At 43.9% G+C, this 22125-nt stretch overlaps 1 protein-coding gene across 1 annotated transcript in view; it reads left to right on the top strand.

Moving 5' to 3' along the window:
• Nucleotides 1-22125, top strand: part of XRN2 (5'-3' exoribonuclease 2) — a 64473-nt gene continuing 42348 nt past the window's right edge. Inside the window, exons 1-16 of the mRNA XM_064145717.1 lie at nt 1-139; nt 8543-8670; nt 8751-8862; nt 9092-9203; nt 10250-10308; nt 10393-10482; nt 11885-11957; nt 12062-12112; nt 12983-13140; nt 14201-14275; nt 14389-14522; nt 14966-15023; nt 15124-15231; nt 16340-16384; nt 17743-17874; nt 19959-20074. Coding sequence (XP_064001787.1) covers nt 65-139; nt 8543-8670; nt 8751-8862; nt 9092-9203; nt 10250-10308; nt 10393-10482; nt 11885-11957; nt 12062-12112; nt 12983-13140; nt 14201-14275; nt 14389-14522; nt 14966-15023; nt 15124-15231; nt 16340-16384; nt 17743-17874; nt 19959-20074 — 1526 coding nt within the window. The 5' untranslated portion in view covers nt 1-64. The remainder of the gene's footprint in view (nt 140-8542; nt 8671-8750; nt 8863-9091; nt 9204-10249; nt 10309-10392; nt 10483-11884; nt 11958-12061; nt 12113-12982; nt 13141-14200; nt 14276-14388; nt 14523-14965; nt 15024-15123; nt 15232-16339; nt 16385-17742; nt 17875-19958; nt 20075-22125) is intronic.

Genomic DNA, 22125 nt, shown 5'->3' on the forward strand with positions numbered 1-22125 from the left:
CTGCCGCCGCTCCTCCTGAGAGCTGCGGCTCGGCCCCCGCGCCTGGCCGCCGCCCCGGCCCGCCATGGGCGTCCCGGCCTTCTTCCGCTGGCTCAGCCGCAAGTACCCCTCCATCATCGTCAACTGTGTGGAGGAGAAGGTAAAGCGCGCTTTTCTCCCCTCCGGGCGTCCTGTCCTGTGCCGGGCCGGGCCTGGACCCGCGCCCTGCCAGGGCCGCCCCGTGACTCCATGTGGGCTGTAGGCCAGGGGCGTCCCGGAGGCGAGTTAGGGCGGTCTGGAGAGCCTTACTCGCTGGGAGTTGGCGCCTGCCGTGCCGCTTCCAGACTCCTCCTTGGGCTCTCGGGATGCTTTCCCAGGGCTCTCGGGGGCCGGTTTGAGGACGAGGTGCTTTTAAACTCACCGAAAGTAGGCGGTGTTGCAGGGAAGTTAATTTCCCTGCTGGGCGAGGTTCAGCGGCTGGGGAGGAGTGCGGCTTTGGAGAAAGGAATCAGTCTGTTCCTACGATCTGTTAGTCTTCAGGAGTTGTATTCAAATACGGGCTCATTCTGGCGTGGTGGTCTCTGCCTCTGTGGTGTTTCAGGAAGAAAAAGTAGGTTTCAGCGGGGTGTTTGGTGAGCAGTAGGGCTTCTTCTGTGCTGTTTCTTGTGTCTGTGTATCTGCCTCATAATCCCTGCTTTTCAAAGACTTCTGTTGAGAATTGCAAGCTGCAACCAGCTTTAGCACTTGTTGAAAGCCGAAGTGAAGCTGTCCTGGAAAAAGTAAGGAAACGCAAGTGTAACGTGGGTCTGGCAACGTCTGTTTCTGTGGGATCACCCTGGGTGTAAGTTGATCGGCATGGAGATGCTACTTGTGATGTGGGCTCAGGAAAGCCGAAGGTGGTAATGAGACATTCGAGGTGAAACTGGGCTGTCCTTCATAGCTACACGGAGTTGATATAGGAACAAACCAGTGTTATGCTGTATGTATGGTCAGACCCTTCTTTGGCCTTTCCTTCCCCTAGCATTTGAATACCTCACAGTTCTATACTTTCTGCATCTTACTGTTGTCAGAATTTTCTTCTAGTCTAATCTTTCAAGGTGCCAGTAAAGTTGAAATGAGCTGGGCCAGCACCCTGTCAAGCTGAGTCTTGAAACTGTCCAGTGTAAGGGAATCTGCTACATCCCTTGGGAGATGATTTCAATGCCTAACTGTTCTCACGTTGAAACACTTTCTTCTGGAGTCCAATGAGAATCTCCCCAGCAGCAACTAATTTCCCCTTGTCTTTTCCATGGGACTCCTTGTACAAAGGGAGTCTCCATCCTCCTGGTAGCTACCCTTTATGTACCGGCCCGTGGTAATAAGGTCTCCCCTAAGCCTTCTCAAGGCTGAAAAAGCTCATTTCTCTCAGCCTTTCCTCAGGTGACAGGTCTTCCAGTCCTCTGAAATATTTGTGTCATCCTAAAGGACATGATGGGAGGTGGAATGGAGGTGTCTCCTTCAATGACAGCACAGGCATGTGCTGGATCTGAATAGATGCACCGTGGTAGCAGTGAACATGGCAAGTTGCTCTCCTCTTAGCTAAAGCTTTTCTGAGAAGACAAACTCCTGAGATCATGCTTCTCAAACTGTGTTTCCTATGTGCTTTTCCACATCATTTGTATCACTTTCTGTCACGTTGTACTGGCTGCATTCTGGTCTTTTTAGAATTCGATGGGTTTTCTAAGTTCATGCCCTTGTGCTTTGACTTTTACCTCTTGCCACTTCTTCTCCTTCCCTATGAGAGACTTTCCCCGTATTTGGGAAACAGTATTCTGGCAAAGATGGAGGTGTGTGGGCAAATTGGAGAAAATAAGGAGGGGAGAGCGTGTGGTTGAACTACTTACTGACACTGTTTTCTTTTGCCTGCCTTCAGCAGCAAGATTTCAGTGTATGTGTGGCAGGCAGAGCAGGTTTAGTGTTCAGTTCTTGTTACAGCTTTTCAGGGGCAGGCAGTGAAACAGAATCCCAGATTTGAATTAATCAAACATTGTTCAGTTTAAACTGTGAGTTGTTTCTCTGTGATTCTACTATGCTGTGGTTTCAGTTAGCCTCTCTCAGTATGATGTGTCACATGTGTTTTACCTGAGGCTGAGAGCAGTGGATTTTTTCACTCCAATGGGTAGATAAGATTTGAGGATTTATCTGCCTTGGGGAACTTAGAGAAGGAAAGTAAAAAGTGGTTTGTGGCTTTATGAGTGTAGCTTAACCACTCATATGAATGCTTACTCAAATCAGCTGTTGGCAGCCAGCAGTGGTCATTGTGGTCACTGTAGCAAACTCTTGGGTTCTTAGTGTTATCTCTGATCACCTTCTGGTGCTCTGGGCAGCCTGATGTCTTCAACTCACACTGGCTGATTTACTTTATTCCCTCAGTAACTATGAGGTGCAGTTCAGTTGTGATGTTTTCAAGCAGTGTCCTCATGAAGAGAATGCAGATAGAACTTTGACAATATAAAGCAGATTCTTTGGTATGGGTTTTTGGTTTTGCCTTACAAGTTTGTCCAAGTGTTTGTGGATACTGAATTAAAATTGATGGAACTTCAGCAGCAAATATATCCACAGTCTGTCACAATTAAATTTTCTCAAAGAGAAGACAGCTTTTTCATCACATTTATAAACATTCATCTATATATAATCAAATTGCTCTAATGTTTAGCTCAAATAAATGTTTGCATAGTCTTGATCCAACTGAGCTTGTGATTGTGTCCTTTTTTGTCTTCAATAATTGAGCTTGTAAGAGCCAGTGTGGGTTTTTTAATGAAAGGAAATGGAAGGGTACAACAAATTTTACTCTGCGCTGGTGAGACCTCACCTGGAGTACTGTGTCCAGCTCTGGAGCCCTCAATACTGGAAGGACATAGAACTGATTGAGCAGGTCCAGAAGAGGGCCACAAAAATGATCAGTGGGTTGGAGCACCTAAGCCTCAAAGACAGTCTGAGGGAGCTGGGGTTGCTCAGCCTGGAGAAGAGAAGGGCCCAGGGAGACCTAATAGCAGCCTTCCAGGACCTGAAGGGGGCATATAATAGGGATAGAGAGGGACAAAGGCCTTTGGTGATAGGACAAGGGGCAATGACTTCAAACTACAGAAGAGCAGATTTGGATTGGATGTTAGGAACAAGTTCTGCACCGTGATGGTGCTGGAACATTGCAGCAGGTTGCCCGGGGAGGTGGTTGTGGCCCCATACCTGGAGGTATTCAGGTTGAACCTCGACAGGGCCCTGAGCAACCTGATCTAGTTGAGGATGGCCCTGCTGACTGCAGGATGGATTAGATGACCTTTGGGGGTCCCTTCCAGCCCAAACCATTCTATGAAATTCCATCAGGCCAAGTTAGATTTAGGAATCTGAACTGTCAGATCTTGATACCCTCATCCAAACTGGTCTGTTCCAACCTCGGAGCACGTGGTGATTGCAGTAAGGACAGCACATGGATAAATCCTCTTCATTACAGCTTTTTTATATTCAGATCTGGTCATACATTTGAGAGCAAACTAGGACAGTAGGGAGAAGCTGTAGTTTGTCTTCCTGTAGATGAATTTAAACTTCTCTCACAATATAATGAGCTCTCTGTGTGTTTTAGGATTGCTACAAATCTATCTAATCAGAAGTTTTGTATCTCCTGGTGGCTTCTCATTGAAATATTAAAAAGTTGATCTTTGTTCTCTTACCTTGCTAGATTATTTCTTTTTTTTTTTTTCTTAAGTCTGACTTACCTTCTTCTTAAGCTGAGCAGGAAGAATAAGAGGGAGATCTCAAAGTTAATATAAAATCCAGGAGAGAATATTCTTAATCAAATTCATGCAAATTAATAATGCTACAACTAGAGTATCATATTTAAAGATCTGTTTTCAGTGGTTTCAAAAGAGGCTGTAGATTAAAAATGAACATTAAGTTATGTCACAGGAGATATCACTGCCAGATACTTAAACCTTTTTTAAAGCTGTTACATTAAAAACTTGATAGGTTTGTGAGGATGTGGTGGTGAAGTTGCTGACATAGCAGTATGCAGATGCCAGCTGAATGGCTTTTGAGGAGATCATGCTTATTTGGCTTTACCTTCAAGACTGAAAATAAGCTTGGTGATGAGGGCAGGTTTATTTTCTATATCACATAGTTATTGTAAGCCTTCTGAGTCACTGTTTGCTCTGGCAAGAGGTTTGATGGAAGATCAAGTAGAACACAAGGTGAATTTCTCATCTTATCTGATGTGGGGCAGAAGGAATGCTCCCTGTTAAAATTATAGGGCTTGGCTGCCCGGAGTGACCTTACTGTTATTTCACCACGAGCACAGTCAGACACAGGTATCATCTCCCAAGGGAGCGATGGATTCCCCTACATTGGTCAGTTTTAAGGCTCAGCTTGTCAGGGTGCTGGGCCATCTTGTTTCAACTACAGCACCTCCTAGCAAGGCTTGGTGTCCCTTCCAACCTGGCATTCAGCAATTCTGTGTGAACAGTGTGTGCACCTGACAATGTGTTTCTGCTAAAACCATGTGATTTTTGTGTATGTTTGTTCTAGAAGGTTCAGTAAAGGAAACAATCAGTAGCCAAGATTTTATCTGTCAGGATTTGATTCATTTGTATAAACAGTTTGGAGGCTGGAACTAAATGATCTTCAAGGTCCTTTCCAAGCCAAACCATTCTATGAAGCTATAAAACAGTCGGTTGCATTTGCTTTAAAGAAGAGAAATAGAGGGATTTAGTGTTCAGTTAGTTAAAAGTGATCTTAGGAAGTTGCCCTGAAAGAATTCTGTAAATGTGAAAAAAAGGAAATGTTGAATGCAGAGCTACTTTGCTTCAGAGGTTTTCATTTTCAGCTTTTAAGAGCAGGCTGAGTTCAGCTGCTTCTGCTACAGCTCTGAGCAGGAAAACTAAGCGAGTTGATGATGTGATCTCTAAGATTTGGATTTGGGTTTTTGCTTTTGCTGTGTTTTGATTTTTCCTTTTGAATCTGATAGTTTGAGCTCTGTGTTAGAGATGTGGAAAGTTTATTTCATGAGTAGTGGGCAGCGAGCCTGCATAGAAGTTAAGTGCTTGGTGTTGATTCATCAGCTAATGCGAAGCACCACGTGAATGAGAACCAGAAGTACCACATTTCCTTTTCTTGTCTCATGCAATCCTGTGGTCAAAGCTTTCCCATAATAACATAGTATTAATTTCTCCAAATTTCACTTTTTGCTGGGCTACTCAAGGGTACACTTCATGCCAACTTTGTGGTGTGTTACAACCCTTGAGCAGCTCATGTCTCGTCCATCACTGATGCTCTTGGTGTTTGACACAGTGATTTACATATTGGACAGGTAGCATTGGTTTGCCAGGTACAATATGAGGTTGCTTACAGTTTTCTTTACCTGGATAGTTACTTGTCACTGACATGCATAGAATACCATTGCATTACTTCTTTGTATTCACGGGTTGAGCTTGTGTAGCTCTTTTAAAGTGCTCAGGAATGTTGTAGTAGTACAGAAACAGAGGTGAGTCAGGGCAGTTTTGGTTTCACATTAAGTTTATCTGCACTATGGCCTGAGTTTAATGTTTGTTGGGCAGCAGCCTGGCAGTAGAGAAAGCATTGATGTAGAGAAAGAGCCAAAAGTTTATCATAGAATCAGCCAGATTGGAAGAGACCTCCAAGCTCATCTAGTCCAACCTATCACAGAGCCCTGTCCAATAAACCAGACCATGGCACTAAGTGCTTCATCCAGGCTTTTCTGGAACACCTCCAGGGATGGCTACTCCACCACCTCCCTGGGCAGCCCATTCCAATGCCAATCACTCTCCCTGGAAAGAACTTCCTCCTAACATCCAGCCTAGACCTCCCCAGCACAACTTGAGACTGTGTCCCCTTGTTCTGTTGCTGGGTGCCTGGCAGAAGAGCCCAGCCCCACCTGGCTACAGCCTCCCTTAAGTTAGCTGCAGACAGCACTGAGCTCTGCCCTGAGCTTCCTCTTCTGCAGGCTGCACACCCCAGCTCCTTCAGCCTCTCCTCACAGGGCTGTGCTCCTGGCCCCTCCCCAGCCTTGTTGCCCTTCTCCAAACACCTTCCCGCACCTCAACATCTCTCTTGAATGGAGCAGCCTAGAACTGGACACAGCACTCAAGGTGTAGCCTGACCAGTGCTGAGTACAGGGACAGAATAACCTCCCTTGTCCTACTGGCCACACTGTTCCTGATGCAGGCCAGGATGCCATTGACTCTCTTGGCCACCTGGGCACAAAGCTGGCTCATGTTCAGCTACTATCTGCCAGCACCCCCAGCTCCCTCTCTGCCTGCCTGCTCTCAGCCACTCTGGCCCCAGCCTGTAGTGCTGCTTGAGGTTGTTGTGGGCAGAGTGTAGAACCCTACACTTGTACTTGTTCAGTCTTATCCCACTGGCCTCTGCCCACCCATCCAGCCTGGCCAGGTCCCTCTGCAGGGCTCTCCTACCCTCCAGCAGCTCCACCCCTGCTTCTACCTTGGTGTCATCTGCAGACTTATGATGGACTCAGTTCCCTTGTCTAGATCATCAATAAAGATATTGAACAGGACTGGGCCCAGCGCTGATCCCTGGAGCACATCACCAGCTGCCAACTGGATGTGGCACCATTCCCCACCACTCTCTGGGCCCAGCCCTTCCTTGATCCAAGCCATGAGCTGCCAGCTGTGCTAGGAGCTTGTTGGGGCAGACAGTGTCAAAGGCTTTGCTGCAGTCCAGGTAGACTCCATCCACAGCCTGCCCCACATTCACCAGGCAGGAACCTGATCATAAAAGGAGATCACGTTGGTTAGGCAGGACCTGCCCTTCTTAACCCCATGCTGGCTGGGCTTGATCCCTTGGCCATCCCACAGGTACTGTGTGATGGCACTTGACCCGTTCCATGCCCTTGCCTGGCACTGAGGTCAGGCTGACAGGTCTGGAATTTCCTGGCTCCTCCCTCCATCCTTTCTTGTGGATGGCATCTCATTGGCAGCTGCCAGTCTTTGGGGACCTCTCCAGTGAGCCAGGACTGTTGATAAATGGTGGAGAGTGGCTTGGCCAGCTCATCTGCCAGCTCTCTCAGCACCCTAGCATGGATCCCATCTGGTCCCATGGACTTGTGAGGATCCAAGTTACTCAGCAGGTCCCTTACTGCTTCCTCCTGTATTACGGGAGGGGGCTACACTGGTCCCTGACTCCATCTGCCAGCTCAGGAGGCCACTTGTCCTGGAGACAACCTGTCCCACTATTGAAGATTGAGGCAAAGAAGGTGTTAAACACCTCTGCCTTTTGTTACTATAGTCCTCTCTGCATCTAACTGGAGGTTGTCCTTTCCCCTTCTTTTGCCATTAATATACTTATAGAAACATTTTTGTTCTCCTTACTAGCAGTGGCAGCCTAAGTTCTAAATGGGGTTTTACCTCTCATTTTTTATCTGCAAGACCTAGCAGCATCCTTGAACTCTTCCTGGGATGCCTCCCTTTTTTTCCAAGGGTGGTACATCCTCTTTTTTATCTTTAATTCCTTCAGAAGCTCCTCGCCCATCCAGTTACCTATTTTCAGAAGTGGAAGATGAGGAGCTGGTGTAATTTAGCATTTGACATATATCCACAGACTAACTCAGAGACAGGAGTTGTACAGTCCGGGGGTCTGAGCATTTCAGTGTCTTTAGTAGTCATGAGGAGCTGCAGTCAGGAAAGGCAGAGGTGCAGGTTTGTTTGGATGAGTCAGATCTGGGCAGCCAGGTGTCTAAAGCAGAGGAATTTGGATTCTTAGAGTCATAAAATGGCCGGGGTTGGAAGAGTCCAACTCCCCTGCCAGAGCAGGATCACTTAGGGAAGGTCACATATGAACACATTCAGACAGGTCTTGAATGTATCCAGAGAAGGAAATTCCACAACGTCTTGGGGCAGTGTGTTCCAGGGCTCCATCATCCTTACAGCAAGGAAGTTTTTCCTCATAGAATCATAGAATGGTTTAAGTTGGAAGGGACCTCAAAGATCATCTAGTTCCAACTCCCTGCCATGGATAGGGACACTTCCCACTAGAGGTGTCTCCTCCAGTGGGAACCTCCTGTGCAAACCAGTTTGTGAACATCTCAGTGTTTACTATGTGAGTGTAGGAAGCCATTTTAAAGGGACTCTTTCTGGTGTTCCAAGCTCTCTTTTAGCAGATTTCTTCTTAATCTTCTTGCTTATCTCATTGTAGCATCATATCATAGAATCAGTGTTAGGGATTGGAAGGGACCATCATATAAAAAACTTTGAAGTTCATTTGCTGAATACTAAAAGGATTAGTATGGTCCTGGCAGCAGAATAAATTAGTTTCTTGAATAATATGAGAATACTTTCTAGTCATCTTAGTTTGTAAACATCCTTAAAATCAAGCAGTGCTATTTTAATAGTGCAAGCATGCATCTTCAGGTGGTTATGTGAGGACCTCATTGCTGTCTTTATTTCTACTACCTTTGAAAAAGCAAACTTCTGTAAGTCTGTACATTAATATCTCTGTTGGTTATTTGTGATACTTCTCTAATCAAGTACTGAGATATTTGTTTCAACTGCATTCACAGGCCAAAGAGTGCAATGGTGTCAAGGCTCCCATTGATACCAGCAAACCTAACCCCAATGAAGTGGAGTTTGATAACCTGTACTTGGATATGAATGGTATCATTCACCCCTGTACACATCCAGAGGACAAGTAAGGCAGTTTTCTCTCTCTGTACAAATAGAATTTATTGGTGGCATTTCAGATGCTGAACTGAATGCTCTACATTTCAGGCCAGCACCCAAAAATGAAGATGAAATGATGGTTGCAATTTTTGAGTACATTGACAGGATCTTCAACATTGTACGGCCAAGACGACTTCTTTACATGGCTATAGATGGAGTAGTGAGTATTGATATTTTAGTTCCCACTAATGGCTCTTTATAGTTAGAGCAAGTGCCATCTGCAGGGACATCTGAGGCTGAAAGCTTGTTTTTTACTATCCCTGATCCTCATCTCCATGTTACATCAGGATCTAAGGAAAGACTTCTATTGATCCCACAGGAGGGCTGGAGAGGGACTTTGGAGGTCGCTTCCAACCCAACCTATTCTGTGATTTTGATACCTTTTATAGGCTCCACGTGCAAAAATGAATCAACAGCGGTCAAGAAGATTCAGAGCATCCAAGGAGGGCATGGAAGCTGCTGAAGAAAAGAAAAAAATAAGACAAGAAATTCTAGCAAAAGGTAGAACTGTGACCATATCTGAAGTTTTTCAAGTGAGAGTCATCTCTTGGGTTTGAATGCTCCATTCAGGTCTTCCTTAGTAGATATCTGTATTACTAGGAGGACTGGCAAGCCTTTCCTTTCCAAAGTTAAGAACTAAGATAAAATATTGCTTGCTGCTGCTTCTGTCTTTTGTCTGAAATGGATTTGTGTTGAGTACTCTTAATCCCTTTAGGAAAAAAAAACAGAACAGATGAGCAGAGATAAAGGTGGTAGTGGCAAACTAACCAGAGCTCTTCTGAAGGAAGTACAGATTTGTAGGGCTTGGTGAAAAGAGAGCTGGGGATTAAAAGGCAAGGATCAAATGAAAATACTGCTGTACAAGAGTAATGAACAGTGAGCAAGAGTAGTCTTTTGACAGTGGAAATTCTAAACTCGGTGAGGAAACAGAGTCAGTGCAACTTTCAGAGTGTAACAGTGACATGATTTGAGTGAAAGAAGTGTGTGTAGCTGAAGGGTACAGGCTGGGCTGGAGCAATTAGCTGTGGTGACTGTGAATGCTGTAGCCCAAGTGAGAGGGCCATTGTCTAACCTAGGCAGAGATTAAAGAGGGAGGACAAAGGTTTTTAACATGTTTTCCTGTAGCTTTTCTAGACTATGAAGACCCTTTATGAAGCTCAGAGATGAGAGAAGTTGGTGTAACCCTGTTTGTGAGCTCAGGTGAATAGATAGTGAAAGCACAGGGGAGAATATGTAAGAAAATAATTTTTCCTACTGATTTATTTCATTTAGCAAGCTTAGTTTCCTTGAGATTTCTTTCAGTCTTTTGACAGAACAGGCAGTGAAATCACTGTTCTGAGGTAACAGCATTTGTAAAGTTACTAACACCTTAAGATGGAGTTAATTTAGTGGTAAGAGCTGGTTTAGTTTTTCTGTTTTTATTTTGTCACTAATTTTCTGTAAGTGTTGATTTGCTATCAGGGGAGCCACCTGGGGTTTTTGTCATGTAAAAATGCTTTTAATGTTCCCTACTGATTTCCTTCTGTCGAATGGTTTTATTGCTCTAGGTGGCATTCTTCCTCCAGAAGAAGTGAAGGAGAGATTTGACAGCAACTGCATTACCCCAGTAAGTAATCTTGCACTTCAACTAGCAATTGCCAGCATCTGAATGAAGGTTTAATTTATTTTCCTTCCTTTCCTTTTTTGTTAGGGAACTGAGTTTATGGACAATCTTGCTAAGTGTCTCCGCTATTACATCGCTGACCGTTTGAACAGTGACCCAGGCTGGAAGAATTTGACAGTAAGTTGCACAGTTAGACACTTGAGGAAAATTAAGGTGCTCTATTAGGCTGGGTTGGGGTATGATTGAAGAGTATAAATTTACCAGATTTGTCTCATCTTCTGGCACTGTGCTTTTGTTAATAATGGACCAGCTGGCATGTTCTGCTGGGACCTCAGAGCTGACATTTCATCCTAATAACCCAATCTAACAGCACCATTTGTTTTTATTTCCTTGAAGAGATCTGATAGTAGGAGCCACAATTTGATATAATGGGAGACAGATTTAGGAATATCTTTTCTTTCAGGGAAAAGTCTCAAGATATAATCTATATGTATTCTTTTCACCATTTCTTTTTCTACTTGTTTGCTACCTCAGGTAGGTTGCGTTTTCTCTCTTACTCCCAACAGTGAAGGTCAGTCGATAACAGGCAACAGAAATAACAAGCATCAGCTTTCTTTTCTTTCTGGACTTGGCAGTTCTCCCATTCCTCAACCACTCCACTCTCACTCAGTTTTGTTTCTGACAACCCTATGTTTGCCCTATACAGGAGGACAGAGCAGGCACTGCTTTCAGGTGCACCTATCTGGTTTGTTTTCTGCAAGTTAACTGCTAGCGTGGGTGAAATACAGGACAGCTGACTCTGCTTATTTAGCTCCATCAGACATCAGTTTTATAAATGCCAATCTGGGCATCAGTGTAAGGAACTGTATAATGTGATCATGTAGTAGCCTACCTATGTGCTCAGAAGATACCAGTGCCTGAAAAGGGCCTACAAAAAAAAAGCTGGGAAGGAACTTTTTACAAGGACTTGCAGTGAGAGGATGAGAGGAAATGGATTGAAGCTTGAGGAGGGCAGATTAAGACTGGAGATTAGGAAGAAATTCTTTGCAGTAAGGGTGGTGAGACACTGCAGAGGTTACTGTGGGAGATTCTGGATGCTTCTTCCCTGGAGGAGTTCAAGGCTCAGTTGGGGAGGGCCTTGAGCAGCCTGGACTAATGCAACATGTCCCTGCCTGTGGCAAGGGATTGGAACTAAATGATATTTAACGTCCCTTCTGACCCATACTATTCAGTGAATCTATGAAGATCAACAGGGGAGTGGGCACATGTCTGCTTTCTCTCTTAGTTCTCTGGGGAGAATTTTGATTGCCTTGATGATAATTTATCAAGAGACTTCAAGTGTTAATTAATGACCTGATGATTTTATTGCTATTTGGATCAATGTCAGCTTCATCCTAGAATTAGTAGAGCAGCATGAAGGTCTGTTCATTGGTTCCAAACTCTTTTTAACCATCGTATTTTAATTAAAACTACAAATTAGGATTTCAGGTAGTGATAATTCAGATAAAATATTCAGTGTATAAACTACTTTATTTTGTATTTTAACTGTGGCAGCATAAATTCTTGAAATGTTTTGCAGGTTATTTTGTCTGATGCTAGTGCCCCTGGTGAAGGTGAACATAAAATCATGGATTACATTAGAAGACAAAGAGGTAAAATCCAAGTAAACATGAAAGGTTTTGTATTAAATTAAGATGTGGTCAGTAATAAATTATTATACATCACTTTGACTAAATGTAATTTTCTTTTTGTATAGCTCAACCAAACCATGATCCAAACACTCATCACTGTCTGTGTGGGGCTGATGGTGAGTTCTCTTACTAACGATTATGTCTTATAAGGCTTTCTTGTGCAAGGCTGCATCAAGAGCATTGTGGCCAACAGGTCAGGAGAGGCAAGTCTTTGCTCTTGACAGACCCCACGTCAAATGCTGCATCCAGTTCTGGTGTCCCCATTGTAGGAATGACATAGAACTGTTGGAATGAGTCCAGAGAAGGGCCACAAGGGCCAGAGCATTTCTGCTGTGAGGATAGGCTGAGGGAGCTGAGCTGGGGATGTTCAGCCTCGACTCTAGTGGAGACCTTGCCTTCCAATACCTGGAGGGAACCTTACAGGAAGGCTGGTGAGGGACTTTTCGTGAGTGTGTCTAGAGACAGGACAAGGGGGGGTGGTTTTAGGTTGAGGGGAGAGTAAGTTTAGAGTGGCTCTGAGGAAGAAGTCCTTTGGTACAAGGGTAGTGGGACTCTGGAATAGGTTGCTCAGAGAGATTGTGGGTGCTTTGTCTGAAGGTGTTCAAGGCCAGGTTGGCTGAAGCCTTGTGCAACTAAATCTATTGCAGGGAGGTAGGAGTAGGTGAGCTTTAAGTTCCCTTCAACTCAAGCTATTTTGTGTTTGAGTTAGGCTCTGGTTCTTAGGCTTTAACCTGGTTTTGGGTCAATAATCCAGTGTGTGTGTGTGGTTAGTTTTGGGAAGCTCTGTGTCACATCTGGGGAAAGATCCAGCACTGCCCGTAGCTGAAGGGCTGACTTTTGCCAGGTAGCCTGTGAGTAAGCACACCTGTATGCTTACAGTTGCTTAAGGTAGAATGTGCTTTGCTCTGAAACTTCTTGCTTTCTAAAAGCAAAGTTAAGTAATTATTATCCTTCATTATATTTTATTCTTCTCTTTTGATTGGTAGCTGACCTGATTATGCTTGGATTGGCTACACATGAACCAAACTTCACAATCATTAGGGAAGAGTTTAAACCAAACAAACCCAGGCCGTGTGCTCTTTGCAACCAGTTGGGTCATGAGGTTAAGGATTGCCAAGGTTTGCCCAGAGAAAAACAAGGAAAGGTAAGAATTCTTCCTTGTTCTGGAATTTTTTTTGTCTCTGAACTTTGTTTTAATGAGATCTTCAAATTTTTCTTGCTGTTGGTTTTGGCTGAAACAATGCACATTTTATTACTGGAATTTCCTAGCTTTCCTCTTCTGTTAGTAAGTGCAAACTGCAGCACATAAATACTATGCCAGGCCTAACATCCTCACTTGTGGGGTTTAGTGAGTTGTTTTCACTGGCAAGAGAAAGTGATGAGTAACTTAACAGACACACAAAGCAGCAAAATTGATGTCTGTAGATGAAAAAATTAACATGAGCCAGCATGTTCAATTGGGTTTTGGCAGCCCAGAAGGCAGCCATGTGCTGGACTGCATCAAAAGCAGTGTGACCAGAAAGATGAGGGAGGTGATTCTCCTGCTCTGCTCTTGTGAGACCCTACCTTGAATATAGTGTCCAGTTCTGGTGCCCCCAGCATAAGAAGGATATGAAATTGCTGGAGAGGTTCTAGAGGGCTGGAGAACATCCCCTATGGGGACGTGCCGAGAGAGTTGTGGCTGTTCAGCCTTGAGAAGAGAAGGCTCTGGGGAGGCCAAATAGTGGCCTTTCAGTATCTGAAGGGAGCCTACAAGAAAGCTGGGGGGGAACATTTTACAAGGGCTTGCAGAGACAAAATGAGAGGGGATGGACTAAAGCTTGAGAAGGATAGATTTAAACTAGAGATGAGAAAAAAATTCTTTCTAGTGAGGGTGGTGAGACACTGGAATAGGTTGCTTGGGAAGGTTGTGTCCCCTCCCTGGAGGTGTTCAAATCCAGGTTGGATGAGCCTTGAGCAACTTGCTTTAGTGGACGATGTCCCCACCCATGCCAAGGTGTTGAAACTGGATGATCTTCAAGGTCCCTTCCAACCTAAACCAGCCTGTGAACTTAACAGACACACGGAGCAGCAAACTGCTTGCATGGCATAGGAACTAGAGAAGCTGAACTTGTCCATCCCTTAACTCCTCAAAGGAAGCCTTTGAACTTGTTCTGGAGAAATTTTGAGGTGAGCCTGAACGCAGCTCTTCCCTTTTCTTCCAGCACGATCAATTTGCTGACACTCTGCCCATTGCCGAGCAAGAATTCATCTTCATCCGATTGTGTGTTCTGCGAGAGGTATATTGAAGCAGTTTCTTTCTGCTTTAGATAAATGATATTTAACACAATGCTTTATAGTTTCAAACCCCACACCTGCTGCTTTCTGACCTTCTTTCGTGTGTGCATTGCAGTATTTGGAAAGAGAACTCACCATGGCCAGCTTGCCTTTCACTTTTGACTTCGAAAGAAGTGTCGACGACTGGGTCTTCATGTGCTTCTTTGTGGGAAATGACTTTCTTCCCCATCTGCCGTCTTTGGAGATCAGGTAGGTGACAGTAGATGTGGTGTTCTCCTGCAGGCCTACCTGCTGTGGTGTGAAGGCTGAGAGGGGATCTGATCAGTGTCTACAAATATCTGAGGGGTGGCTGTCAAGTGGATGAGGCCAATCTTTTTCAATTGTCAGCAGCGATAAGACAAGGAGCAATGGATACAAACTGGAATAGAGACTGTTGCACCTCAACACGAGGAGAAACTTCTTTACAGTGAGGGTGACTGAGCTCTGGAGCAGGTTGCCCAGAGAGGTTGTGGAGTCTCCTCTGGAGACCTTCAGAACTCTCCTGGGTGCATTCCTGTGCGGACTACCCTAAGTGATACTGCCTTGGCAGAGGGGTTGGACTGGATGATCTCTGGAGGTCCCTTCCAACCTCTAAGGTTCTGAGATTCTATGAAATAGTAACCATCTCCTGGCCTTTTTCTCTTTGTTTTTAGGGAAGGAGCAATTGATCGCTTGGTTAACATCTATAAAAACGTGGTGCACAAAACTGGGGTAAAGTTACTTTTTGTTTTGCCTTTCCCTTAATGATAGCTGGGTGTTTGCTACCAAAAAATGGACTTGTTTTTTCAACTCTCTATTTTCTGATTTGCAGGGCTACCTGACAGAAAGTGGTTTTGTCAACCTGCAGCGGGTCCAGATGATCATGCTAGCTGTTGGAGAAGTTGAAGATAGTATTTTCAAAAAGAGAAAAGATGATGATGTAAATTTTTCTTCTTACATTCTTGGAGTTTGGTTTTAATCCTTTGCATTGCTCTCATGCTGTGACACTCCTTGAAGAGAATGAAAAACAACCTTTTTTTTTGTTATATTCTCTCAGTAGTCCTGGGTGTCCCCTCCTTGGAGGTGTTCACGGTCAGGTTGGATGAGGCCTTGAGCAACTTGGGCTAGTGGAACTGGTCCCTGTCTGTGGCGGTGGTGTTGAAACTAGATGATCTTTAAGGTCCCTTCCAAGCCAAACCATTCCATGATTCTATCCTATTGCATGCTTCCAGTTGATTTTCTTTTCCTGGAATGCAAGACCTGTTTTTCTGATTGCTATCCCAAGTAAGAGTAAAATGAAAAGTCTGTGAGTTCTGCTACTGCCTGCAGCTTCTTCAGTAGCTGCTAGGACAACTTAATTGTTTTAGAGTTTCCTGCAACCTATGGAAATGCAAGCCATGAGCAGGGCTGAAATACTCGAGGTGATCCTGCTCTGGCAGCGGGGTTGAACTGGCTGATGTTTGGAGATCTCTTCCAACTCTGTTACATTCTTGCATTGCAGTACCTCCCTGCCACGGGTAATATATCTGTACACTGACCTTTTAATCTGTCTCAGCAGTCTGTGCAGCTTTCTTGCAGGTATATTCCAGTTTATTCATTAAGCAGAGAGCATAAAGCACCTTGTGAATGAAGGAGCAGTTTTGTGTTTCCAGTCAAAAAATACTGTGCCAGAGCAGTCTAAATCATAAAAATGTTTTGTTTGCTCTAGCCTGAACTTTTGTGAACTGGAAAAAACAATTTGATGATCAGATTTTCAGTTTCCATGGCCCAAGAATAAGAAGTAACTCATTATATTATCTTACCAGTACCTCCCAAAATTTTTGGGCTTTAATTACACAGCTACTTTTTTTTTTCCCTTAGAGAGTTTCAAGATAGAGTAGAGAATTTTATCCCATTTCTATTTACAAATACAAGAACTGAGCTCTGTCTTATTCAGAACACTGCATAAAAACATTATGGCCTTCTGCTCAGTGGAGGATTATAATGAAATGTTTTTCCATGGAATCTGTGGATAGCTGATTTCTTTTTTCTCTTTATTCTCTATTTAGGATAACTTTAAAAGACGACAAAAAGAGAAAAAAAAAAGAATGAAGGTAAGTTAATTCCTTTCACTGTGCAGAAAACTAGCAAGAGCTAAATGTGCACTAGAACTTTTGGCAGATGTGTTGGCTGAGACTGCAGTTGTAATTGTGGCATTTTTGGCCTGTGTAGACTATTTTTGTTTTGTGGGTTTTTTTGCCATGGTTTTTTGCAGATTGGAACTTTGAAAGAAGGTTTCTCATAAGGGAAAGGAGGAGAAGTGTGAATGTTATGAATGGTAGCCCTGAGTTTTAGCCTTCAAAAGTGCTTAAATCTGTACTTCCATGATTATTTGGTGATGCTTCAGCATGGTCGCTGTTACAGGAATAGTTTTGTCCACGCGTTGATAAAAGTCTCCTCAGCCTCCCTTGATATCAATCCAGGCTGGAGGATGACAACACTGAGAGCATCCCTGTGGAAAAGGACTTGGGGTTGCTGGTGGATGAGAAGCTGGATATGAGCCAGCAATGTGCATTTGCAGGCCAGAAGGCCAATGGCAGCCTGGTCTGCGTCGGAAGAAGTGTACCCAGCAGTGGAGAGAGGTGATTCTACTACTCTGCTCTGGTGAGACCTCACCTGGAGTACTGTGTCTAGCTATGCAAACCCCAACACAAGAAGAACATGGACCTGCTGGAGTGGGTCCAAGGGAGAGACACAAATATCAGAGGGCTGAACACTTCTTTTGTGAGGACAGGCTGAAGGAATTGGGGCTGTTCAGCTTGGAGAAGAGAAGGCTCTAGGGAGAACTTTGACCTACACATTTCAGTATCTGAAAGGGACCTACAGGAAGGCTGGGGAAAGACTGTTTAGAAAGGCTTGTAGTGATAGGATGAGGTGCAGTGGTTTGAAATTAGAGAAGAGCTGATGTAGATCGGATGTTAGGAACAAGTTCTGCACCATGAGGATGATGGAGCACTGAAACAGGTTGCCCAGGGAGGTAGCTGAGGCCTCATCCCTGGAGATACTCAAGGCTAGGCTCACCAAAGCTCTGAGCAGTCTGATCTAGTGGAGGATGTCCCTGCTGACCGCAGGGGGATTGGACTGGATGACCTTTGAGGGTCCTTTCCAACCCAAACCATTCCATGAAATCTCACTTCACCAAAACCTGCCATTCAGCCCACATAGAAAGAACATGCAGAAATTAGTTTGGATTGTTTTTAAGAGAGTGTAAACATTTCTAGGGATATTAGGGTCTCACTTGTGTCATCTTGTGTCTGGTTGACATTGTTAAACATGAGTAATTGAAGCTAAACTCTGTAAATTATTCCTGCTTTCTAGAACATGCTCATCTGAAAGCGGTGAGAGCACATCATCACACTGCTGTGGAGATTACACAGCTTTGCCAGTAGTCTTGTCTCTGTTTATCTTTTAGAGGGATCATCCTTCTTTTATTCCTGGTGGACAATTTTCCCCTCAAGCTCTGGGAAATCGATCTAGCCCTCAGGCAATCAGTAACCCTAGACAAGCTGCCTTTGAGATGAGGATGCATGACAGACAGAATCCTGTAAGTAGATGTTCAAAGGTATTTACCCACAGAAGGAGAAATGATTACACCCTTTGTTAATCTGGATGCCTTTTTCTCTGCCCCATCAAGTTTTCTTGAAAAGCAGGCACTAAAAATGATATTTTTTGAGGAAGTGGCTTTTAATAACCAATTTTTGTGAGGTTACTTGGATAAAACTGTGTTCTTTAATGTTATGATGTTGCTTGTTAAAAAAGTCTCACAAGGCAAGTGTGAGGTAAATGCATCCTAGTCAGATATGGTGACTCTTCTGTCCACACTGGTTTGGTCCTTAGGGAGTCAGGTTCAGGAACTTCCTCAGTAGGCTTGCAAGAGACACAGAGTGCCTGAGCTGGGGGTCATTTAATGTTCCCTTTGGCATATAGGCATAGGTATCTGTATTTTGGCACCTATGTGCTTGCCATCTGCTTTTACTTTTCAGAACATTGCTTTTCACTGGGAAGAGGAGAAGCTTGAGTGAAGTTTTTGGAAAGAGTTTAGAAAATGAGAGAAAAGTGGCAATAAAACAAGTGCTGTATTAGGAATCATGATTGTTAATTACAATTAGGACAAATATTTTCTTTCTGGGTGTACATCTTCATACAAACAGTGAACAAATTTAAGGTCTTTTCAGTCATAAAGATTTGTGATGTGTCTCTTGAGCTGAAATAAATGCAGTGTAATTTTTAAAGTATAATTTCTGCTATTCTTCCCTTTTAATCTTGAAACTTTTTTGTGTGGGCTAAGCAAATCAGTTCTTGTACAGAATGAGAGGATTTTCTTTTAGGCTCTATAGTGTTAAAATAGATATATATAAAAATGGTTTAAAAGTTGTGAAGAAACCTAAATAGGTTGGACTCAATGATCCTAGAGGTCTTTTCCAACTGGTTAATTCTGTGGTTCTGCAATATTTCTGCCAATTCTGATTTCCAAGCTGTGTTTACAGGCTGAGGTATCTGGAGTTGTTCAGCCTGGAGAAGAGAAGGCTCCTAGCAGACCTAGGAGGGGCCTTCCAGTACGTGAAGGAGGCCTACAGGAAAGCTGGGGAAGGTCTGTTTAGAAGAAATTGTAGTGATAGGACAGGGAACAATGTTTTCAAATCAGAGAAGAGCAGATTTAGATTGGATGTTAGGAGTATGTTCTTTTCCATGAAGGTGGTGGGTCTGGTGAAGAGAAGACTTAGAGGAGATCTAATCACTGTTTATAAATATGGGGGCTGGGAGTCAAGAGGGAGATCAGTTATGCCCTGTAATAAGACAAGGGGCAGTAGGTTATAAACTACAGCACAGGAAGTTCCACCTCAACATGAGGAAGAGTTTCTTTACAGTGAGGGTCACAGAGCTCTGGAAGAGGCTCCCCAGAGAGGTTGTGGAGTCTCCTTCTCTGGAGACTTTACAGTCCTGTCTGGATCCTTTCCTGTGTGACCTGAGCTGGATTCTGTGGTCCTGCTCAGGCAGGGGAATTGGTCTCAATGATCTCTGAAAGTCACTTCCAATGCCTAACATCCTGTGAGGCTGTGACACTGCAACAGGTTGCCCTGGGAGGTGGTGAAAGCTCCATCCCTGGAGATACTCAAGATCAGTCTCAACAAGGCTCTGGGTAACCTGATTTTAGTGGAGGATGTCCCTGCTTGCTGCAAGGGGATTTGATTTGGATAATATTTGGAGGTCCCTTCCAAGTCAACCCATTTTATGATTCTCTATGTGTTTTCCACTGTTGCTATGAAGTTAAGCTGTTACATAAGCTGCAGGACTAGAGAAACAGTTTCATTCCAACATGGGAACATAGCAATTGGAAATCTCTAATAAAAACACATGTTTTATCAGTTTATGCCATATTGTGTTTTGCACCTTTTTTCTTCTCAAGCACCACAAACTTTTTTCCTGCCTTTTGATGCAAAAATACCTTCTTTTCTTCTGCTACTTGACTTAATAGATCAAGGATTGCATAGCTTGTGCCTTGAGGTTTTTGGGGGAGCTAGGAATAATGCATGTGATTATCACAAAGCTGTTAATTCTAACTTGAATTCAAGATGTCTAACAAATCCTTTCCCCTCCCTATTTAATCTGTAATAATTCTGACCCTAGACAACTCCATCTCCAAACACCAGCTTCACTTCCGACGGCAGCCCATCCCCGGCAGGAGGAATTAAGCGGAAAGCTGAAGACAGTGACAGTGAACCTGAGCCAGAGGATAATATCAGGTGAAGCTATTTTTTGTAGCACTTGGTTAGCAAATTGCTGAAATAGATGCAGTCTAATTAATGTCATTTAGCTTAGAGCAGAAGCGCCTTCAGATGCTTTTCTATGATCTTTTTATCCACCGGTAATTAATATGGAGAGTTAGAATATTCAGCAAATTCCAGTGAGATGTGTAAGCTATAGCTGTTAAATCTAAGTATCTAGATTAGTATGCGTGGAGGTTTTCATCCTCCAAGCCACTACTCCCTTTGAGACCAAGCACTAGATTGGCTAGACAGCCACTGTTCAGCTTTTGATTATGTGAGCTGAATGCTATTGGTTTGCAGTCGAATTTTTGAGCTGTTTAACCCATAAAATTCAGTTACCTTCACATGTGCACGTGATTTATCTTCACTATCACAATATGCTTTCCCCAGTAATTTGGTTTTTGGGTTTCTTTTTAGCAGGCCCTGGTTTTGTCTGTGATAAGTTCTTTAAATGGCTTAAGATGGCTGAAGCCTGGATGATTAAGGGATAGGCATTTTGTGGGAATTAACTGCCAGTCAATTATCAGTGAACCTGCATTTAGCAAAGGTGTAAATCAAGCTATTGCTCCATAAGTCAAGGGTGAGGGCCCTTAGTATTTTTTATTCAAGGTTCTGCCCTGATAAATGCAAGCAGTAGGATTTTGTTTCTGTAGAGTTAGAGTATGTAAGCGGGCCTGAGAAAACAAGGGTTAGCCAAGGAGAATCACATGAGATTGAGTAAGGCCAAGTACAAGGTCCTGCTCCTATTTCAGGGCAACCCTCATTATCAATACAGACTGGGGGATGATGAAATTGAGAGCAGCCCTTCAGAAAATAACTTGGGAGTACTGGGGGTGAAAAGGTGGATGTGAGCCAGCAGTGTGCACTTGCTGCCCAGAAGGCAAATTCCTTCCTGGGCTGCATTGAAAGAAGTGAGGCCAGCAGATTGAGAGGTGATTCTTACACTCTGCTCTGGTGAGTCCTCACCTGGGGTACTGTGTCCAGCTGTGAGATGCTCAACACAGAAGGGACATGGACCTGCTGAAGTGGGTCTAGAGAAGGGCCACAAAGGTGATCAGAGGGCTGGAGCAGCTCTCCTGTGAAGACAGACTGAAAGAGTTGGGGCTGTTCAGCCCAGAGAAGAGAAGGCTTCAGGGAGACCTTAGAGCTACATTTCATTAGCTGAAGGGGACCTACAAGGAGGCTCTGGAAGGGCTGTTTAGAAGGGCTTGGAGTGATAGGATGAGATGCAGTGGTTTGCAACTGGAGCAGAAGATTTAGGTTGGACATCAGGAGGAAGTTCTTGACAAAGAGAGTGGTGAAATACTGGAGCAGGGAGGTAGCTGAGGCCTCATCCCTGGAGACCTTCAAGATCAGCCTTGAAGTATTCCTGAGCAGCCAGGTTTAGTTGGTGTCCTTGCTACCTCCAGGGGAGTTGGATAAGATGACCTTTGAGGGTCCTTTCTGACCTGATGCAATCTCTACATCTGTAAATTGTGAAGTACTGATCAGTAGTGTCCAGCACTGTCACCTAGCCTGTCGCATCTTCCAAGATCGCCTATTTGAGTTCTCATTTCTTACCTTCTTCCCATTATGCACAGATCTGAAGGGATTGATTTTTCCATTGGTGGTGTTGTGATGTTGTTGGTTTGGTTTGCTTTAATCAAGCAGGCAAAAATTTTATCTAAAATCAAGATAAATTTTCATGCTGTAGCAACTGATGTGAGTGTACCACAGTACCAATAGTTTTGACAGGGTTGGTATTGTCCAGCAAAAGGAAGTGCTACGTTTGTCCACAGTTATTTAAGCTCTTTTGTAGCTCAGAATTTTTACTCAGATCCTTTTCTGTGTGGAAAATTATTTTATTCTCATTGTAAGTAAACCCAAATGCATAATTGCCCTGCAGCCAGCAAAGCTGTGTGCAAAGCTATGCTCTGTATTTGGAAAAACTTTAGAACAAACAGTTTTAGTCAGCTAGCAGATTGAGTTTTGTTCTCTTACAGAAAGGGTTCCTGAAATGTATGCAAGTGTCTAGCTGCCAGGGAGCT

This window comes from Pogoniulus pusillus, chromosome 7 (assembly GCF_015220805.1).
Source record: "Pogoniulus pusillus isolate bPogPus1 chromosome 7, bPogPus1.pri, whole genome shotgun sequence".
Classification (NCBI taxonomy): Eukaryota; Metazoa; Chordata; class Aves; order Piciformes; family Lybiidae; genus Pogoniulus; species Pogoniulus pusillus.